At 32.3% G+C, this 18,815-nt stretch overlaps 2 protein-coding genes across 2 annotated transcripts; both read left to right on the top strand.

The window, feature by feature from the left end:
- The first annotated feature begins 864 nt into the window (after nucleotides 1–864).
- LOC130673347 (snake venom metalloproteinase BITM02A-like) lies at nucleotides 865–4,237 on the top strand. The gene is made up of 3 exons (XM_057478331.1): nucleotides 865–938; nucleotides 1,008–1,166; nucleotides 4,114–4,237. The coding sequence occupies exons 1-3, from the start codon at nucleotides 865–867 to the stop codon at nucleotides 4,235–4,237; spliced, it is 357 nt and encodes a 118-aa protein (XP_057334314.1).
- Nucleotides 1,018–7,036, top strand: LOC130673127 (uncharacterized). The gene is made up of 2 exons (XM_057478062.1): nucleotides 1,018–1,166; nucleotides 4,114–7,036. Exon 2 carries the CDS (start codon nucleotides 4,325–4,327, stop codon nucleotides 7,034–7,036), a length of 2,712 nt encoding a protein of 903 aa, XP_057334045.1. The 5' UTR covers nucleotides 1,018–1,166; nucleotides 4,114–4,324.
- The last annotated feature ends 11,779 nt before the right edge of the window (nucleotides 7,037–18,815 follow it).

The raw sequence follows: 18,815 nt of genomic DNA, 5'->3' as shown, positions 1-18,815 counted from the left end.
ATATATAAGTATATTTTACAATTTTGGAGCTCAGTTGATTCATTATATCGTCCATTAAAAAATCCTAAATATAAATTAAGTATTGCTGGCGTTGTCATTGCTCAGGTAGGTAAAATAAATTTATATAGTTTGTTCCACTAAAGTCTTTTAATAATAATGAGTACATGCCGTTGAAAAATTTAAGTCACGCTAACAATTATTATAATAAAAACACCAATTAAAGTCATCTGAAAAGTATCGATTTTTTTATTATAATAATATTATGACTTATCACAGGGTTTTGGAAAGCTTGAGGAATCAGCTTTAAAGACATGTATAAATTTGTAAAATATTTACGAGTAATTAAACTGTTAATGAAAAAAAAACATTTTTATAAATATATATATGTTACTTAAATGGGAAATTAAAATTAAAATAGCGACCTCAGAGTTGAGCTAGAGAGCTCGTCTTTTGGGAAGATTTTTTTTTCTCGCAACCACTGACGTTTCAGGGGATAAGAGCGAAAAAAAAAATTAAAAATTTTTTTTAAATCACAGTTGTTATATATGGAGCATTCCAAGCCAAATCGACCACTTTTGAACCCGACCCCTTTAGATTTGGCTGCAAATTTTGGTAATTGTTTAGAAGAGGGGCTCACACCCGTTTCAATTGCCAAAAATTCTTTTTTGAATCACCCAAACATAAATATATATATAACACCTGACTGATTATACATATGTATATAGATTCACCGTATAAACATGCGGGATTGATATATATATATTTTCGAAATTACAGAATGAAAAAACCTTTCCATTTTTGAAACCATCCGCAGCAAGGCTTTCAGGAAAACAATTAATAAGCTATGGATCGGCATTACAGAATATGAAGTTATGGTTAAAACAAGCAAAATCGTCGATTCCTTATACTAGTTATGACGCTCATATTATTATGACCCCGTAAGTATTTTATTTAGAACATTAATTAATAATTATGACAATAAAAAAAAATATAATTAAACAAATTAGGTATGCCGATGGTTTGGTTCAAGAAACTAGCACTGTTGGACTCGCAGTGCAGCCAAGTGCTTGCTCTGCTGCAATACTTGAGAATCCGAACGGAGGAATCATTTATGATCCTTATGATTTCAGAGCTATTGTTATCGGTGCGCATGAGCTAGGCCATATGTAAGTTTAATAATAACACAAATCTACAAAAAAATTATTTTTGGTTATTTTAACCTTTCGTTACTCGCGTCCACTCGCCCGACGATTTTCTTCGGGCGACGAGTACTGTGCCGCCCATGGTAAAGAAAATGCGACGTTGCCAAATTATAATGCTATAATGAATTATTTCTTACAGTAACAACAGTAAGTTTGGCAACGTGGTCACATAAATTGAATCGAGGATTTAACTCGCATAATGAGCACTGTGCCGCTTTTTCACATTCTTGTAATACATAAATATACTTTTTCATATTTAAAATGTATATTTATCAATTATAATCATATTAAACAAAAATATAGATTTCAAAAAAAGAATTGGTTAAGTATAAAGTCACAAATACCCATACAGTAATTTTTATTGCAATTTTAGTCAAAAAGGCGGCGTCACGCTCCTAGCGCGAGTAACGAAAGGTTAAAAACTAAGCTCTCCATCAAATAAAAATTTATTATTTGAAAATTGGATTCGAATCGAGTAATTTGAAAAGATACAAATAATTCAAAAACTTTCAGATTGATGAATAATTTTAAAAGTTACAAAAAATTCGAAAAGATTTAAATTATTCGGATAATTCGGAAATTCGAACTTTTCGATTCGACTCCAAAACGATTCGCGCACCCCTAATTCCTATACGATTTAAAAAGCATAGTCGACATGACTTTACGAGCCTAGTAATAGCTACATTACACCACAATAAAACTATTTCTATGCAGTTGTGCGTATTTATTTTGATGATGTACAGCTGCATGGTAATAGCTACACTGTAATGTACTGTAATTATCCCTGATTCAGAAATCTAATTTGGAATAATTCAATCCATGCTAAAGTGTATATCTATATATAGTCAATTTTGCCAACTTTGAATTGTTTCAGAGCGTGTTTGAATTATTTCAAATTAGATTCCTGAATCAGGGATTACTAAGCTCGTCAAGTAACATCGGCTATGCTTTTTAAACCACGTAGGAATTAGGGGTGTGCGAATCGTTTTGGAATCGAATCGAATAGTTCGATTTTTCGAATTATCCGAGAAATTCGAATCTTTCTGTATTTTTCGAATCTTTTTCAAATATTAGAATTATCCGAAAGTTTTTGAATTACACTCAAAATCGTTTATAACAACTTCGAAGGGACCGACGGTTTATGGTCGTTACAGTCGATAGTCTTTATGACCAAAAGCTATGTTCAGTCAACAAAAAATCGATAGACAATTTTAAGAACAATTCATTACATTTATTGAACCACATTTACATTTATCATCTTTAATGTTACATTTAACCCTTCGTCTGTCGCATTATGAGTGCAGCGCCGCAATTTTTATTGAAAGATTATTTAAAAAAAAAAAAAAATTTCCTGGTCTTTTGAATTTTTATGAGTTCTTCTATTGTACTTTTTAGTACCGAATGAATAAATGATAATTATTTTTTCGATATTTTAAATATTAAAAAAATAATTTTATTCGTTAGAAAACCTGAGAAACGCGGCGATGTGCCGCTGACGCGAGTAAACTCGGGCGTTGAATTTGTTCGAATTTTCTGCGCATTATTGTCAGTTACCACCAGCGACTTATTTCCAGCTCATTTAATTCATCTCTTTCTTTAATATTTTTCGATAAGACAAAATTTTGATTTTATTAAAAATTTAGTCGTATAAGTATGTAGTTTTAGTAATTATAAATATGTAGTTTTAATTTTTTAAAAACATAGTTATGGTACTTGGCGACACCTCAATATTAAATACATGGTGGCAGAACGCCGCGGCACGATGAACGAAGGGTGGCGAGATCGCACGACGGACGGACAGTTAATAATGCATTAACTATTACTTGATGTTTTAATTAGAAAAAAATTAAATCAATCAATTAAATTCTTATTATTACTGAAGAAAAACAGTTATTTTAGTTTTCTTTTTGCACTTAGACTGTGCATATGAACCTAGAATCTGCTTATGTATTACATTTAATGTCTCATCATACATGTTATTATTTATGATAAACTGTTCGTTGCCTACACGGAGAGAAATTTTCTTTAAAAATTACCGTTAAATTCACTGTTATCGTAGGACATAATGCGGTGCTTTTATATATTACCATTTTTGAAATAAAAATTACGAAAAAATTTATTTATTTTGTGGTAAACTTCATAAAATTTACCGAAAACCGAATAAAATTTACAGTAGACTACGGTAAAATTTGTTGAAAAAAACTTAAGAATTATCTCACTTTCCAACAAACGATTAGGTCGTGCCATTCGTCCCACGATTACAGTGAATTTAACGGTAATATTTAAAGAAAATTTCTTTCCGTGTAGTAAATATTTCCTTAATCCCGTAATAGTACTGAGTGCTTCACTAATTGTTGGTGTTATTAATTGCTTCGTGCAACTTGTAACACGATAAACTGATATGGAATTTCGAGTCTCACTAAGCTTAAGCTGTAAAAGAATTTGATGAGTTCATGCGTATAATTGTTAAAAAACAAAAATAATGCATTTCTCGGTCGTTATAACTGATGCATTTCCCTAAAACTATATCTTAAATATAGCTGTTATAAACGATTTGTCGTTATAAGCATTGTTGCTATAAGAACAGAACTGTCTTTTACGTCTATATAAAATGAATGATCTAAAATTACTATTAAACAAATGACAAGTATCAGAGTTTAAGTTGCGAATGCCTTCAACCAGCGGGTAGAAACATTATTTGTTTCTTTCTAAGGGATAAATCATAAACGTTTCTGCCCGCTGACTAAAGACATGCATAATTTACGCGTGTGTTGATATTCATTATCGGTATAGAACTGAAATTAGCCTATTTCAACTGACTATAAAGATATTGAAACTTAGAATTTCGATGCTGGTATTATGAAAATTAACATTCATTACAATATTATAAATATGTATATGTTCATGATAGATTGGGCGCCGGTCATGATGATGATTCCTGTGGTGAGGGTTACATAATGGCATCTCACGAATCAAATTCACAAAAGACTTGGTCACAGTGTTCGATAGATGGTTTCCGTAAAACTCTACGGTAAGTAGATATTAATCAGCTGGATATAGAGGAGTTATTATTTATTGTTTATTTATTAAAATTTTTTTTAAGAACATGGGATTTTTCGTGCATGTACAATAAGCCTGATCTGGGGAACTATAATTCTAAAAATAATTATTCACCATTTAACGATCAACGTGTTCTTCATAGTGATAACATTAATATAAGACCAGTCGTGTATCACGAAGAGGTAGATGATGACGATTACAAAATAGTAGTTAGTATTGATGAATTGTTACCGGACAGAGAAATTGAAATCTTTTATGAAAATAATACATTAATAGCAACCCAAAAAAATACAGACAAAGAAACGATTAATTCAAGTAATGAAAGAAAAAATTTGAAAATATGTGTGCTCGATAACATGAAGGTGACATTCGGTCCGTCTGAACTAAATCCATCTGAAATATTAAATATATACCATGAAGAAAATAAAATCTATATTCATCAGGGCAGTAAACCTGAATGTCTTAGGGATGGTGGAATTCGCACACCCGATGTACCTAAAAATAATGAGGATAATAGACCCGATCAAGAATTATCAATAAAAGATGGTACTATAATGTGTGTAATAAAAAAAGATTTCAAACTTAACAAGTTGGTAGGGATATATTATCGTGATAATGAAATATTTGTATCCCAGCGTGGTTCACCGATAAATTATAACTTGTATGATGAGACTATAGCAGCTGACTTGCGATATGTCGGGTCTGATAAAACTAAAATTTTTCTTGATCCGAAGAAAATAGATCCTATGAAAAAAATTTGTATAATGCATCGTGATAATTCTATTTATATTTTTCAAGGTAGAAAACCTGATTTAAGCTTACGTGAAAATAAACCTGATGAAATTAAATATTTACCCGAAGATTCAAATCCCGATGTCAGGGAAAGAAATCCTAGAACTAATAATAGTAATATAGTGTCTGCATCTGATATTAATAATAATAATAATAATAATAAAACACCTGTGCCTGAAATTACTAGAAAATTGCCTAAACCTGATAATGAGAAATCTAAATCTGTTCTGGACATTACTTTTGCTTCTGGAGAAACGTTTAACATATGCCCATCTGAATTCGATAAAGAAAAGGCATTTTTGATACTATTTGAAAATAATCTGATGAAAGTTACACAAATAGGTGCACCTAGAATACGTCTTTCAATTGGAAAAAAAAATGAATTAAGTATAATAAAATCTGATGAATATAAATTGGTAGTAATTCCAGCTGCATTCCATTCACAAGCTGAACTAAAAATACGACATGAAAATGGTAAAATATATTTTTGGATTGGAACTGATGAGTTACCAAACGTTAATATAGATAGTCCTTACCGCGTTGAGGTTGTGGAACGAGATAGTATATTTTCGGAACGTCCACGGAATATAGACCCGATGCCTGAAATTTTTGAAAGCGGAAAAGTACATGTTTTACTTCCTCTAGAATTCAGATTTGTTCAATTAGTATCGATAGCACTTGATGATAATCATAAACTTAATGTAACACAAAAAGGTGCACCTTTTGAAGACCCATCGTATATACCATCAAGGGAATACAAAAATTTTAAAATAATGACATCGGATAGAAATAAATTGTTACTACATCCAAGGAAAGTTGATTCTTATAGATATCTTCATATAAAACATGATAATGATAATGGATTAATATACGTTTCGAGCGGTACTCCCGAATATCCATTCGTTAATACTAATGTATCTGATATTATTGAAATTATTAAACCGGATCCAAAAGTAAATGCTGCACCTGGTTCTATTGACAAGATACCTCAATCCGGAGATAGACCGTCAGCGCCAAAATCTATGGGACCTGAACCTGGTCACAGACAACCTGTTTACAATAATGGGTCAGTAGTGCCTGGATCCACGGGACCTGTATTTGGTTACAGGCCACCGGTCCATAAAAACGGGTCACCAATACCTGAATCTAAGCAGCCAGTGCCTGAACATATGGAATCTGAACCTGGTTACAAACAACCTGTCCATAATAATGAGCCACCAATACCTGAATCTAAACAGCCAGTGCCTAACTTCAAGGGATCTGAACCTGGTTACAAACAACCTGTCCATAATAATGAGTCACCAATACCTGAATCGATGCAGCCTGTGCCTGAACATAAGGAATTTGAACCTGGTTACAAACAACCTGCCCATAATAATAGGTCACCAATACCTGAATCTAAGCAGCCAGTGCCTGAATCCAAGGCATCTGAACCTGGTTACAAACAACCTGTCCATAATAATGAGCCACCAAAACCTGAATCTAAACAGCTAGTGCCTGAATCTAAGGGATCTGAACCTGGTTACAAACAACCCGTCCATAATAATGGGTTACCAATACCTGAATCGATGCAGCCTGTGCCTGAACATAAGGGATCTGAACCAGATCATACGACGTCTTATCCTTATGACGTAAAACCGAAACCTGATCACAAACCAAGTGAACCTGATGATCTAACAATACCAGCTATCAGTAAGTCCGTTGATGATTCATTGCCTGTAGTACTCACTTCCAATATGTTTAATCTAAATAAATTGGTCGTAATTTCCCATAAGAAACATAAAATAAATGTTTATCAAACCGATCGAGACGATGACTACGATGAAGATGACAATGAGAATAATTCAGGATACACCGATTTACATTACTCGATACCCAAGAGAGGGACCGTAACATTTGATCCTCGTAAAATAAATCCAAATAAAATGATTATTATTAACTACATAAATAAGAAAATTCATGTGAATTCTGCTGAGCTGTAGGAGGAAATCGTTAAAATAATTTTTTATCAATGAAACTTATTATTATCACTTACTTCATAGATTAATAATAATCATTAATGAATAATGAATAATAACGTGTGTTAATAATAGCGCACAAATACATTGCAATAAAAAACTTGTCGTCTTTCTTAGAACGTCATAAATTCAATAAATTGATATAAAATAATAATAAATCTAGTCTTTTATTATTTATTTAAGGGGTTAGGGGTAGTCAGAATTTTCAAAAAATCGATTTTTTTTTTTTTGCATTTTCTTAAAGTATAATATTTTAAAAATATTGTGTGAAAATTTGAAGTGAATCCGACAAATTCTTTTCGAGTTATTTAACAATGACCAAAGGACGCTCGGGTGCTACGTGGCATTCGAGAGCAGGTAGCTAGAAACAGCTGCAAGCAACCGACCTTTCGGGTTTCATTGTCATGAATATCTCCCCATTTTAATGTATTTATTATTATATATATATATATATATATATATATATATATATATAGGATATATAAATATATATATCCTTCTATATATATATATATCCTTCTACATATATTCACAATTTGTAGGTAGTACAAGAACTGAAAAATAATTTTTGGTTGCCAGTATACCTGTAGTCGTTGCACTGATCAGTCGATAGTTTTGTGATAAATTATTTCTCAAGTGAATTAAATTATTAACCATGGGACGTGATTCTAGAAAGGTTTCAAGAGAACTTCGGAGTTCTGAAAAAATTAATAAGTCACGTTCAGTCAAAAGAAAGAATGTTTTTAATCCGAAAACAGCCGAACGTGATGAAAGTATTCAGAGTACATCTTCTAAAAAATTAAAACAAAACACTGAAGATGATGTACCTGAAGACAGCAGTACTGAATTTCGAATAATAAATTTTATTCAGGTATTCACTGCAATTTCTGCTCTTATAAAATGTAAAAAATGTGATGGAAATGTAGTGTTTCAAACAGCAAGTACACGTGGGCTGGGATTCAAAATTGTAGTTGCATGTAATAACTGTGGAAATGAATATATTCCTTCCTGTTGAAAATATGAAATCTGCTATAATGGCAACCTTTTATCACTACGGCTCGAGTGATGAAAAACCGAATCATGATATGTGTCCAAAAGGCGAAGAATCTTGGTGCTCTTACCAGCGCGCTGAAGCAAGAGGAGAGCTTGATACCTTTTCTCACGATTATTCTCCTTTACCTTCTGATGTTTTAAAAGCTATCAAGCCTATATACGAAGATCTTAGTAATGAAAATTTACTTTCAAGATGTGTAGGTGGATTCAATCAGAATAATAATGAAAGCTTTAACCAACTAGTATGGAAAATATGCCCAAAAACGGTAAATACTAGTTTTACTATCGTACAAATAGCTGCATACGTTGCTATGTGTATATTTAATGAGGGTATAAATTCATTATTAGTCTTGATGAATACACTAGGACTTAATTGTGGGCCTAATTCTCATCGGTATGCAGAAAGAATGGATGCTGCACGTATCAAAGTAGCAGATAAGCGCGCTAATGATAACACCCGAGAAGGTCGATTGCAACGTAGGCACCAGCAAATCGATATTTTGGAAGCTGCTATGTCGGCTGAAGAGCTATTATATGGTCCAGGAATAGATGACTCAGTGTAAGTTATTAAATAATTCTTATAATTCGACATAAATCCATAGCAAAACTTTAAATGCGTTTTTCTCAAAACTATGTTTTCTGAACTGGTGATCACTGTAACTTAAAAACTGCTCGGTAGATTTCAATAAAATTTATTGTACTTTTGAAATACATTAAAAACTCGTGCCTGATCGAAGGATTTTTTTTTTTTTCAAAAATTTCGATTTTTTTTTAACAATAAACTGTCGGTTTTTTTCTCGAAAATTTGAAAAAAATTTCCTGAGGCCGCCATTTTGTTAATTTCGAAAAAAAAAAAAAAAGCTTCGATCAGGCACAAGATTATCTATTAATAAAACTAATTTTTCTTGTCCGATTGATTTTAGATGAATCTCCAAGGACTTATGATGATCACCGCAAAGGACTTCGGGAGGAACGGGCTCTACAAAAACAGCGATAACTTTTTGAATTATTAATTTTTTTTTTTGAAATTTTCGTGAAGTCAAATCGAAACGTGTTCTAATAAAGCTATGTTTTTATTTTTGTCAAATAAAGTAATTAACTACAAAAAAAAAATTATTGAAAATCATCATTTTTTCATACCCCTGAGTACCCCTAACCCCTTAATTGAACTTCTACGAAACTACTTTTTATTAACATCCTACAGTCCCATTTAAAAGGTCTCTAGCAAAAAAAAATCATATGGAAATTTAGCCTAGATTCTTATGTGGGTTCCCACATGGCGTTTCCAGATGGATTCTCATATGGTTTCCTATGTAACGATCGTTACAAATGGATCGCGATTTAACCGTACTTTAATTTATCAATTCTTCTAAATTTTTTTTTTATTTTTATTAAAATAAGAATTTGACTGCGTAGTTCAAAGCACACCCAATAATATGTATAAAAATGCGTGTACGTATATGTGAGGGTATATTCATATGTATATTCTTTCACACCTATATATTCATCTAGCTCTTTTTGGGTATGTTCTGAATTCTCACCGAAAGAGTGTGTGAATACGAATGGTCAAGTCAGAAGAGTGAGAGAGAAAGGAAAATAAGAGTAACCAAGTAAGAAAACTCTGTATATCTCTCTCCCGCTATGCACAGCTGCACCGCTACGGCTGGTCCCTTACGAAGAGCTCACTGTCTCAATGTTTTTCACATGTCCAACGCGAGTCCTTCAAATCATCATAAATGTCACATAAATTCATTAAGATATTTCCGTGATCTAGTTTGAATTAAATTTTAATGTCTAAATCATATTAGCTTAAAAATTCTCCCTTAGATCTAAATTTTATCACCCAAGCACTTAATTTAACATCATCTAACATCGATGAATATTACAGTTCCCACGAATTCTCTGTTGATTTTATTTACCCGAAAAGTAGAGTAAAGAGCTCCTGTCATTTAAATCAAAATTTTATTTCTTTCTGTCTTGCTGCTAATGGAATTAAAGAGTGCATATCCGCCCGTTAATGAAACTAATGGTTTCCCATGGATTCCGGTAGCCGATAATTTTTGATGATATAATTTTCAGAGGTCCAAAAATTAAAATAAATTTCACTTAAATTTACGATCTCCTGTTATTTTCTATCATCTCCTTACGGAGATCAGAGGTAAATTTTAAAATGTTTTCTTAAAATTAAATTATCGCTTTTAAAAATATGTACCACTAATGGACTTAAGTAATTAATATTTGGTCGCAAATGAATTAACCGTCTGTATCTCTGAGTCCCTTACAAATAGTAAATTTTCTAAGATGACAGGTTTCCGAGAATGAAAGTAAATGTCACTCAAATTTATGATCTAATCCTTTACTCTCACGCTCAATATTTTTAGCCCCACTTTTCTCCCAAAATTTTCGTATATAAACCCCGGAAAAATAATTAAAATCAGTCATTACCGCCGCAACTAAAACCCTTGTCGGATCTATCCGCGAGCAAGATTCCAAAATTCGTTCTCGTGACGGTCCACAGCCTAGGCAACCGGACTCCTAGATCGATAAACGGACTTGAATATTAAAATTTAACATAAAAGTCATTACTTCTACTACCGAAACCCTTGTCGGATCTATCCGCGAGCAAGATTCCAAAATTCGTTCTCGTGACGGTCCACAGCCTAGGCAACCGGACTCCTAGATCGATAACCGGAATTCAATTTTCTTTACTTTTGTAATTTAAACCTTTGTCGGATCCATCTGCGAGTAAGACTCACTGAATCGACTTCAAAATTCGCTCTCGTGACGGTCCACAGCCTAGGCAACCGGACTCCTAGATCGATAAACGCAACTCGATTCTTTTACTAAAAATTATAAATTACGCGACTTAAATTTTATTTTTAAAACCTTTCCTCGTGACGTTCCTTCGCCTAGGCATCTGGACTCCTAGGTTGGATACCTAAAATAAAATCATTTGAGTTCGCATTAAAATTAATTAAACCCCTTCACGTGACGTCCAAATCGGAGTCCTTGTTCAGGAATAGTTAATTCCGCTAATAAAAACCTAAAAATCATAGCAAATTCACTCGAAGGCAAAGCCGGCCTTTCGGTTCAGCGTGCAGTGCGTTCGTTTGAATGGATTCAACCTGTGAATCTCAATAAAACTGTCATAAACATTGTAAATTCCTGTGTGCACAAATTCAAACTGGTGAATTTGGAGTGAGTGTGTGTGCAAGTATATCAACCCTTCTGGGTAAGTCTAAAATTATAATATTTACATGTAAGATTCAACTTGTCAATATACAACACATGTTTTTCTTTTAATACATTCGTCTTTTTATTTACTGTCCTTTTTCTCCAGCATTCAAGTGCTAGTAAATTAAGTCATAGTAACCCTAAGTAAGACGGAGAAAGAACACGGTCTTCTCGAGGGCCCATATTCACCGACCCAATATCCCTCTCGCTCAAAAATCCCGGACCTACCCTAACGCCACGCAGGTCATTGAACGGGACGGTCTATAGTACATCCGCTCGGTACAAATAGACAAATAAGTTATAAAATAATAAGAAATTAAAAACATTCTTATATCAGCCACGTGACCCCAATTCCTTGGTTGGATGACAGAATATAATAATTTCATATTATAATTTGTAAATTAATAATCGGTGCCCAATCACTCATATGTTCTCACACTAGCCACGTGACGGTTCAATCGAACTCCTTGGTTGAGTAATAGAACGAGGTAATTCGGTATTCCGATATTAAATAATAAATTAAAATAACCCTTTCGCCCGTCGCCTTCACTCACTCCGATCGTGACACCTATAAGAATATTAATCTATTATTTATTGATATACGCGTATCATGATAGTCATAGAAATCTAGATATCCCGGATTCTACAGAAATCACTTATACAGAAACCCAGATTCCTATATGAATTTCCCATAATGAAATATATATCCCATATATCGAAGTTCCTATAGGAGAACCCAGATACCCACAATTCCCTATATGGATTTCCTACACGGGAATCCAGGTGCCCACAGTTTCCTATATGGATTTCTCATATAGGAATCAAGATGCACATGGTTTCTTACATGGATTCCCATATGGGAATCTATAACCTCATTGTTTTCTACATGGGTTCTTATGTAAACCGATACACTTTTATATTAATTCTTACATATGGATTCTTACATAAATTCATACTTTTCTGTATGGATCTCTATGGGTTTTCTTACAATCCCACATGGATGTTTCTGATAAGGGTATCTTCGATCGCCTAGATAGAAGATTTGAAGTCGGTATATATGACAGAATTTTGTACTTCATTCTTTTCCTCAATCAGTTGAAAAGTTTCAAAATATCAAATAATTTACAGGAAAAGATTAAACAAGCGTCAGGTAGTCTGTAGGTCCTGATTGATTTTTTATTGTATACAATTGCACAACCGGCTCTTTTGCCTGTCGTGGATCCATCTGTGTAGATTTCTAAATAATTTTGATACTTGCTCCTTACCTCGTGGAAGAGTTCTCGGTAGGTTGTTGGATTGGTGAGGTTTTTCTTTCTCTCGTTTAAGCTCATGTCCGTGTTTATTTTCATGTCTTCCTAAGGTGGGACAGAATGTAATTGTCTTTTGAATATTCTCGGTAGTTCAATATTTAATTTAGACTGATAGGCTTTAACTCAGATGCGTAGAGGCTTCGGGCTGTTAGGGTGTTCTTCAAATTTAGGAGTTGGATGCGGGTAGCGATTAAGAAGGGCAGACCCTGAGGATTGACGTTTAATTGCGTATAAAATAATTCATTCTTGCCTTTTTAAGGATAAAGATGCTTCTTTGGTTTCTGCTAGGATAGAATTTATTCGACTGGTTTTGAAGGCCCTAGAGAATAGTCTTAGGGCCGTAGTTTGTATAAAAAATATAATAAGATTAAGTTTAAGTTGGATGCAGGGCCATAAACTGGATCAAAGAGAGAGTTGTTGAAACTGGCTCTGATTAGCCAGTGACAAAAGGAGTTCTTACAGAATCCGAGGACGTCTCCCGTTATATTACTGTTGAAAACGGCCTGGATTACTTTTTCCTTGCAAACCCCTTCGAAAGCTTTCTCGAAGTCAAGTGCGACCGTAAGCAAGTAGAGATTGATAACAAAGGTGTCACAGATGTTTCCTGCTAGATTGACAAGGTAATCAATAGTAGATCTACAGTACATATGAATTAAATTGGTCTGTAGCTGGTGGCTTCGGTATTATTTGTTGGGTTTAGGGATCTGGACCACGATTGATTCTCTCCATCATTCGGAAAATACTTGTTCGTTTGAGATGTGGCTGTACAATTGAAGTAGAAGCGCCTTATTCCCTTGAAAGAAAAAAAAAAAAAAAAATTAAAAGTTAATTGAATTTCGAAATTTAAAAAATTGTAATTATTTTAAAGTTAATTACAGAAATACTTCTGATGTAAGTTGACACTGGAAGTTTTTATTTCTTACAAAATCAAAATTTTCGGGAACGGTAAAAAAAAAAATTCAAAATAATCCTCAATTATATTGACGAAAGTGATTTTGGAATGTTTAAAAAAAACTTAAAAGAAAAAATTTTAAGAATATTCCGTTTCACCACCCCGTCCCCTAACATTATTATTATTATCTTGATTATTATTATTATTATTATTTTTGTTAAATTAAATTGTCAATTTGACACTAGTAATTAAATTAACGACCAGGAAAAAAACCCATTTGCCTTTATCATAATTAATTTATCAGATGAATTATTTTTTTCTTTGTCCGTGGCAAAAAATTTTTTTATTGTTATTATTATTACTCATATCTTTACAGAAGACATTGTTTTATAGGTCATTAATAGATTATATATATATATATATATAGAGTATCTAAAAAATTTATACATTATTAGCGTAACATCAAACAATTAGCGAGTTTGTCAATGAAGAAATAGAAAAAATTTACTTTATTCAATATGAGTAAGTATACTGTCCTTTATTAATTTTTTTTTTTTATAATGCCAGGGAAGCTATTGATTATTATTATTTTTTTTTTACCTAGATAATTTTAAAATAAAAATACTAGGGTTGTTTTTATTGAATGCCCTATCTTTGGTTATTTCCGATCAGGTGAGTCCTTTAATTATGCAATAAATATACTATTGATATTAATAAATGAAATGTATAAATAGTTGGAGGTTGATCGGGTGTCCGAAGAAAGGAATAAAATATTTAGCGACCATGGCTGCCGAGGTAATTACGGGCGAGAGTGTACTGATTTTAAAATATAGAGAAATAATAAAATAAAAATAAATAATAAAATTGCAGAAGGAGAATGTGAAATTATTAAAATAGGAATACCGCGCAGACACAAACGATCGGTCGACTCAACAATTGATCTTCCAATTAAAGCATTTGGCCATGAAATTAATTTAAAACTTATTCAATCTAAAGGAATTCTCGTCGGACCAAAAACTCCTATTTATTTAGCACACTCTGCTACAAACATTGAAAAAATATTAGGAGTAAGTTCACAAAATGGCATTGGTAGTTAATTAAATATTTAATGATAATTATTCTTCAGTACTTTAGTTCAAATATGCGATCACAACTTTATGAAGACGAAGAACATTTAGCAGCATTCACAATAGATGAGTTCGAGAATGGGTCACCTCAAGTAAAAGTAAAATTTTTTATAAATCATTAGAGTTATCTATAAATATAATTTTAACCATTATCTCATTATTGTTTCTTCAATGATATAGTACGGATACATTGGCTCTAAAAATATAATTATTGATCGAACACATCCGAATTCTAACAGTTCGGAAGATGAGAATCCTTATTTAGCTAAATGTTCACTTGAAGAAATCTATTATGGAATTTCATGGTGTCAGTATATTATATATAAATAAATGAATAAATATATAAAAATTAATATATTTAAAATTATTTTCTGAAATTTCTAGTACTTAATCAGGTTTTCCCGAAACCACCTCCAAAAGAACCCGGTGGTAGTTTGATCCCCCATATAATATATCCGGAAATATTAGTGATTTTCGATTATTCTATTTACCAACATATCAATGGACAAAATATACTTCACTATATTTTACAATTTTGGAATGGAGTTGATTTATTTTATCGTCAAATAAAAAATCCTCAATATAAATTGAGTATCGCTGGCGTTGTCATTGCTCAGGTAGATAAAAAAAATTTATATAGTTTGTTACACTAAAGTCTTTTAATAATAACGCGTACGTGCCGTTGAAACATTTTAGTCATGCTAATGACGCCTTACTTTTTAAAGTAACGTCATAGTCATGAGAGGTCATCTGGTAAGAATATATATATAGATTCATCGTTTAAACATGCACATAAAAGTATTTTAATTCACTATTGTTTCAAGCTTCATAACTTTTTTTCTGTTATTTGTACGGACAAAAAACTTGATAACTTTTTTGTATAGGATTAAATTTCTAACAAGACTACTTCGAATTAAAAAAAAATTTTTCAATACTTTTATTTATAAAAAACAAGAGAAAAATTTTTTTCACATGTAATTCAAATGGAAATATGAGTCGAGCTTTTAGCAGGATTGAGATTACGAGTTGCACTTTTGGGAGGAATTTTTTTATAGTTGAGACTAACTTCTATAACTATAAGACTTGAAAAAAAAAAACTGTATTTTTTTAAACACCCTAAACATATGTGTATTACAGAATGAAAATGTCTTCCGATTTTTGAAGCCATCATTAGCACCGATTTCAAGCGAACGATTAATATGCTATGAAGACGCATTACTGAATATGACCTTATGGTTACAAAATGCAAAATCTTCGATTCCTTTTAATAGTTATGACACTCATTTTATTATGGTCCCGTAAGTGTTTTATTTAGAATAACAAATTTTAATAATGACAATTAAAAAAAATGTAATTAAATAAATTAGGTATCGCGATGGTTCTGGTTTGCGAACTGCGACTGTTGGACTGTCAAGAACTGCAGGTGCTTGTTATTCTGCATTATTTGAGAGTCCAGAAGGAGGAATTATTTATGATCCTTATGATTTCACCGGTGTTCTTACCGGTGCGCATGAGCTAGGCCATATGTGAGTTTAATAATAATTGTATATTGTGTGACAAGGTATGAAACAAAACGATTTCAGACCAGGGTGAAGTTGGCTGTCCGAGCCGTAGGTGAAGACTGACATCACCCGCAGTCTAAAATTGGGTTTCATCCTGTGTCACACTATATTTTTATGACGATTTTTATTGAAACTAAAGTTTCAGTATCAGCAGTCAGTTAGAAGCGAGTTAATTTAATACCAATGGTGTTATCAAATATTAGCGTAAGCGTTGATTGTCATTTGCAATCTATAATTAAGCAGAAACTATAATTACTATTTATGACTTACAGACATTTTTTAAAAACCCATAGATGGAGAAAAATTTTAAATAAATATTCCTATTAGAGGTATACAAACAGTACGAACTTAATAATTAGTCGCAACGAATTTCAATTTTTTTTTTAACAACTCGAAATTTTAATAGTTTTTTGAATAATTTAAATTGTTGTCAGAGGTAAACAGAGCTTAGACACGAATCTACGAAAAACTTATTTTTTGTTACTTCAAAAACTAATCTCTTCATTGGATAAATATTGATTATTTTAAAACTGAATTCGAATCGAGTAATTCAAAAAGATTCAAATAATTCGGATAATTCGAACTATTCGATTCGCACACCCCAGATTTCTATGTGATTTAAAAAGCATAGTCGAGATTACTATACGAGCTTAATAATGATTACATTACATTACAACGTAACTATTACTATGCAGCTGTGTGCGTATTTATTTTGATGTACAGCTCGGCTGCCCAATTTCAAAACACAGTAACTGAAAAAAACAAAATTTTTGAAATATGAATTGAATCATATTCACAAGATTCCACTGGAACTAAAAATACTAAAAAATCGATTTTAAAAATTTGTCCCTTACTGCGTTTTGAAATTGAGCAGCCGAGCTGCATAGCCATAGTTACATTGCAATGTAATGTTATCATTACTAAGCTCGTTAAGCAATGTCGGCTATGCGTTTTAAATCACATAGAAATATTTACTTGAAATTTTTCTCCGTGTAATCACAAAGTCAGAACTGCCATTCACGTCTATATAAAATTAATGGTCTAAAATTACTATTAAACAAATGACAAGTATCAGAGTTTAAGTTGCGAATGCCTTCAGCCAGCGGGCAGAAACATTATTTGTTTCTTTCCAAAGGACAAAACACACCGTTTCAGCCTTTTGACTGAAGCCATTCGTAATTGCGCGTTTGCTAATATTTGTTCGCGGCACTGAACTGAAATTAGCCTATATTAACTGACGATAGAGACATTGAAACTTGAAGTTTCGATATTGACATCATGAAATAGTATATTACGTACCTAGGCCAGTAAAATAAGAAGAGTCTCAGATCACATGTACACGGATAAAATAGCAGTTGAAAAATTGAAACTGTAAGAATTACATTTTTTATCAGTAAATTTTACAGAAATAACAAATATTACAGTTTCAAACTCGATATTGTCGATTTAAACTGTAAAATTTGCTGCTTAGAATTGCATTAATTTTATTACTATAACAAATTTCTAAAATTACAGTTTAAGCTTTAATGTTTAAAGATTTTTGCCCCGAAAGCCTTTTTTACTGTAGAAACTGTAATTTTTCAACTGCTCTTTTTTCCGTTTAATTGTTGGCCGAGGCTGACAAATATGTAGCCTGAGGCTTTCTCTTTTACTGGCCAAGGTGCGTATACTATTTTTCTGCTCGACGAAGCCGGAAAGTTGCAACTTCATTCAGGGTAGCGGCCCGAAAGTTGCCACTTTCCGGCCGGAGCACAGAAAATCATAAATATATATCTTTGTATCTATTTTTACGATAGATTGGGTGCCGGTCATGATGATGATTCCTGTGGTCTTAATACCATAATGAGAGCTATAAAAAGAGGTTCACCAAAAACTTGGTCACAGTGTTCGATAGATGATTTCCATGAAAATCTACAGTAAGTAGATAATAATCAAGTGGATATAAAGGAGTTATTATTTATTGTTTATCTATTAAAATTTTTTTTTAAGAACAAATGATTTTTCGTGCATGTACAATAAGCCTGATCTGGAGAACTCTAAATTTCAGAATAGTTATTTACCAATTGACAATCAACCTGTTTATTATAATGATAATAATAATCTACAACCAGAAGTGTTTCACGTAGAGATAAAAAACGACGGTGACAAATTGGAAGTTAGTTTCCATGAATTTTCACCTTACAGACGAATTGAGGTCTTTTATAGAAAGCATAAATTGATAATAACCCAGCGAAATACAGGCAAAGAAACGATTAACTTAAGTGCTAATAGAAAAAATTTGAAAGTATGTGTGCTCGATGACCTGAAGGTGACATTACATCCGTCTGAAATAAATCCATCTGAAATAATAAATATTTACCATGAAGAAAATAAAATTTATATTTATCAGGGCGATAAACCTGAATGTCATGGGGATGCTGCACTTCGCACATCCGATGTACCTAAAAATAATAAGGATAATAGACCCGATCTAGAATTATCAATAGAAGATGGTAATATAATATATGTACAAAAAACAGATTTCAACGTTAACAAGTTGGTAGGGATATATTATCGTGATAATCA

Source organism: Microplitis mediator, chromosome 8 (genome assembly GCF_029852145.1).
Source record: "Microplitis mediator isolate UGA2020A chromosome 8, iyMicMedi2.1, whole genome shotgun sequence".
Classification (NCBI taxonomy): Eukaryota; Metazoa; Arthropoda; class Insecta; order Hymenoptera; family Braconidae; genus Microplitis; species Microplitis mediator.
The sequence above is the reverse complement of the archived record's forward strand: the minus strand, read 5'-3'. Positions and strand labels throughout refer to the sequence as shown.

Bases quoted from the DNA above. Each gene is read 5' to 3' on its own strand.
- LOC130673347 (XM_057478331.1), top strand. From the start codon at position 865: ATGAAGTTATGGTTAAAACAAGCAAAATCGTCGATTCCTTATACTAGT. The intron at 939-1,007 runs GTAAGTATTTTA...TAAACAAATTAG, and splicing joins GCTCATATTATTATGACCCC to GTATGCCGATGGTTTGGTTC. The intron at 1,167-4,113 runs GTAAGTTTAATA...TGTTCATGATAG, and splicing joins GCGCATGAGCTAGGCCATAT to ATTGGGCGCCGGTCATGATG.
- LOC130673127 (XM_057478062.1), top strand. From the start codon at position 4,325: ATGTACAATAAGCCTGATCTGGGGAACTATAATTCTAAAAATAATTAT.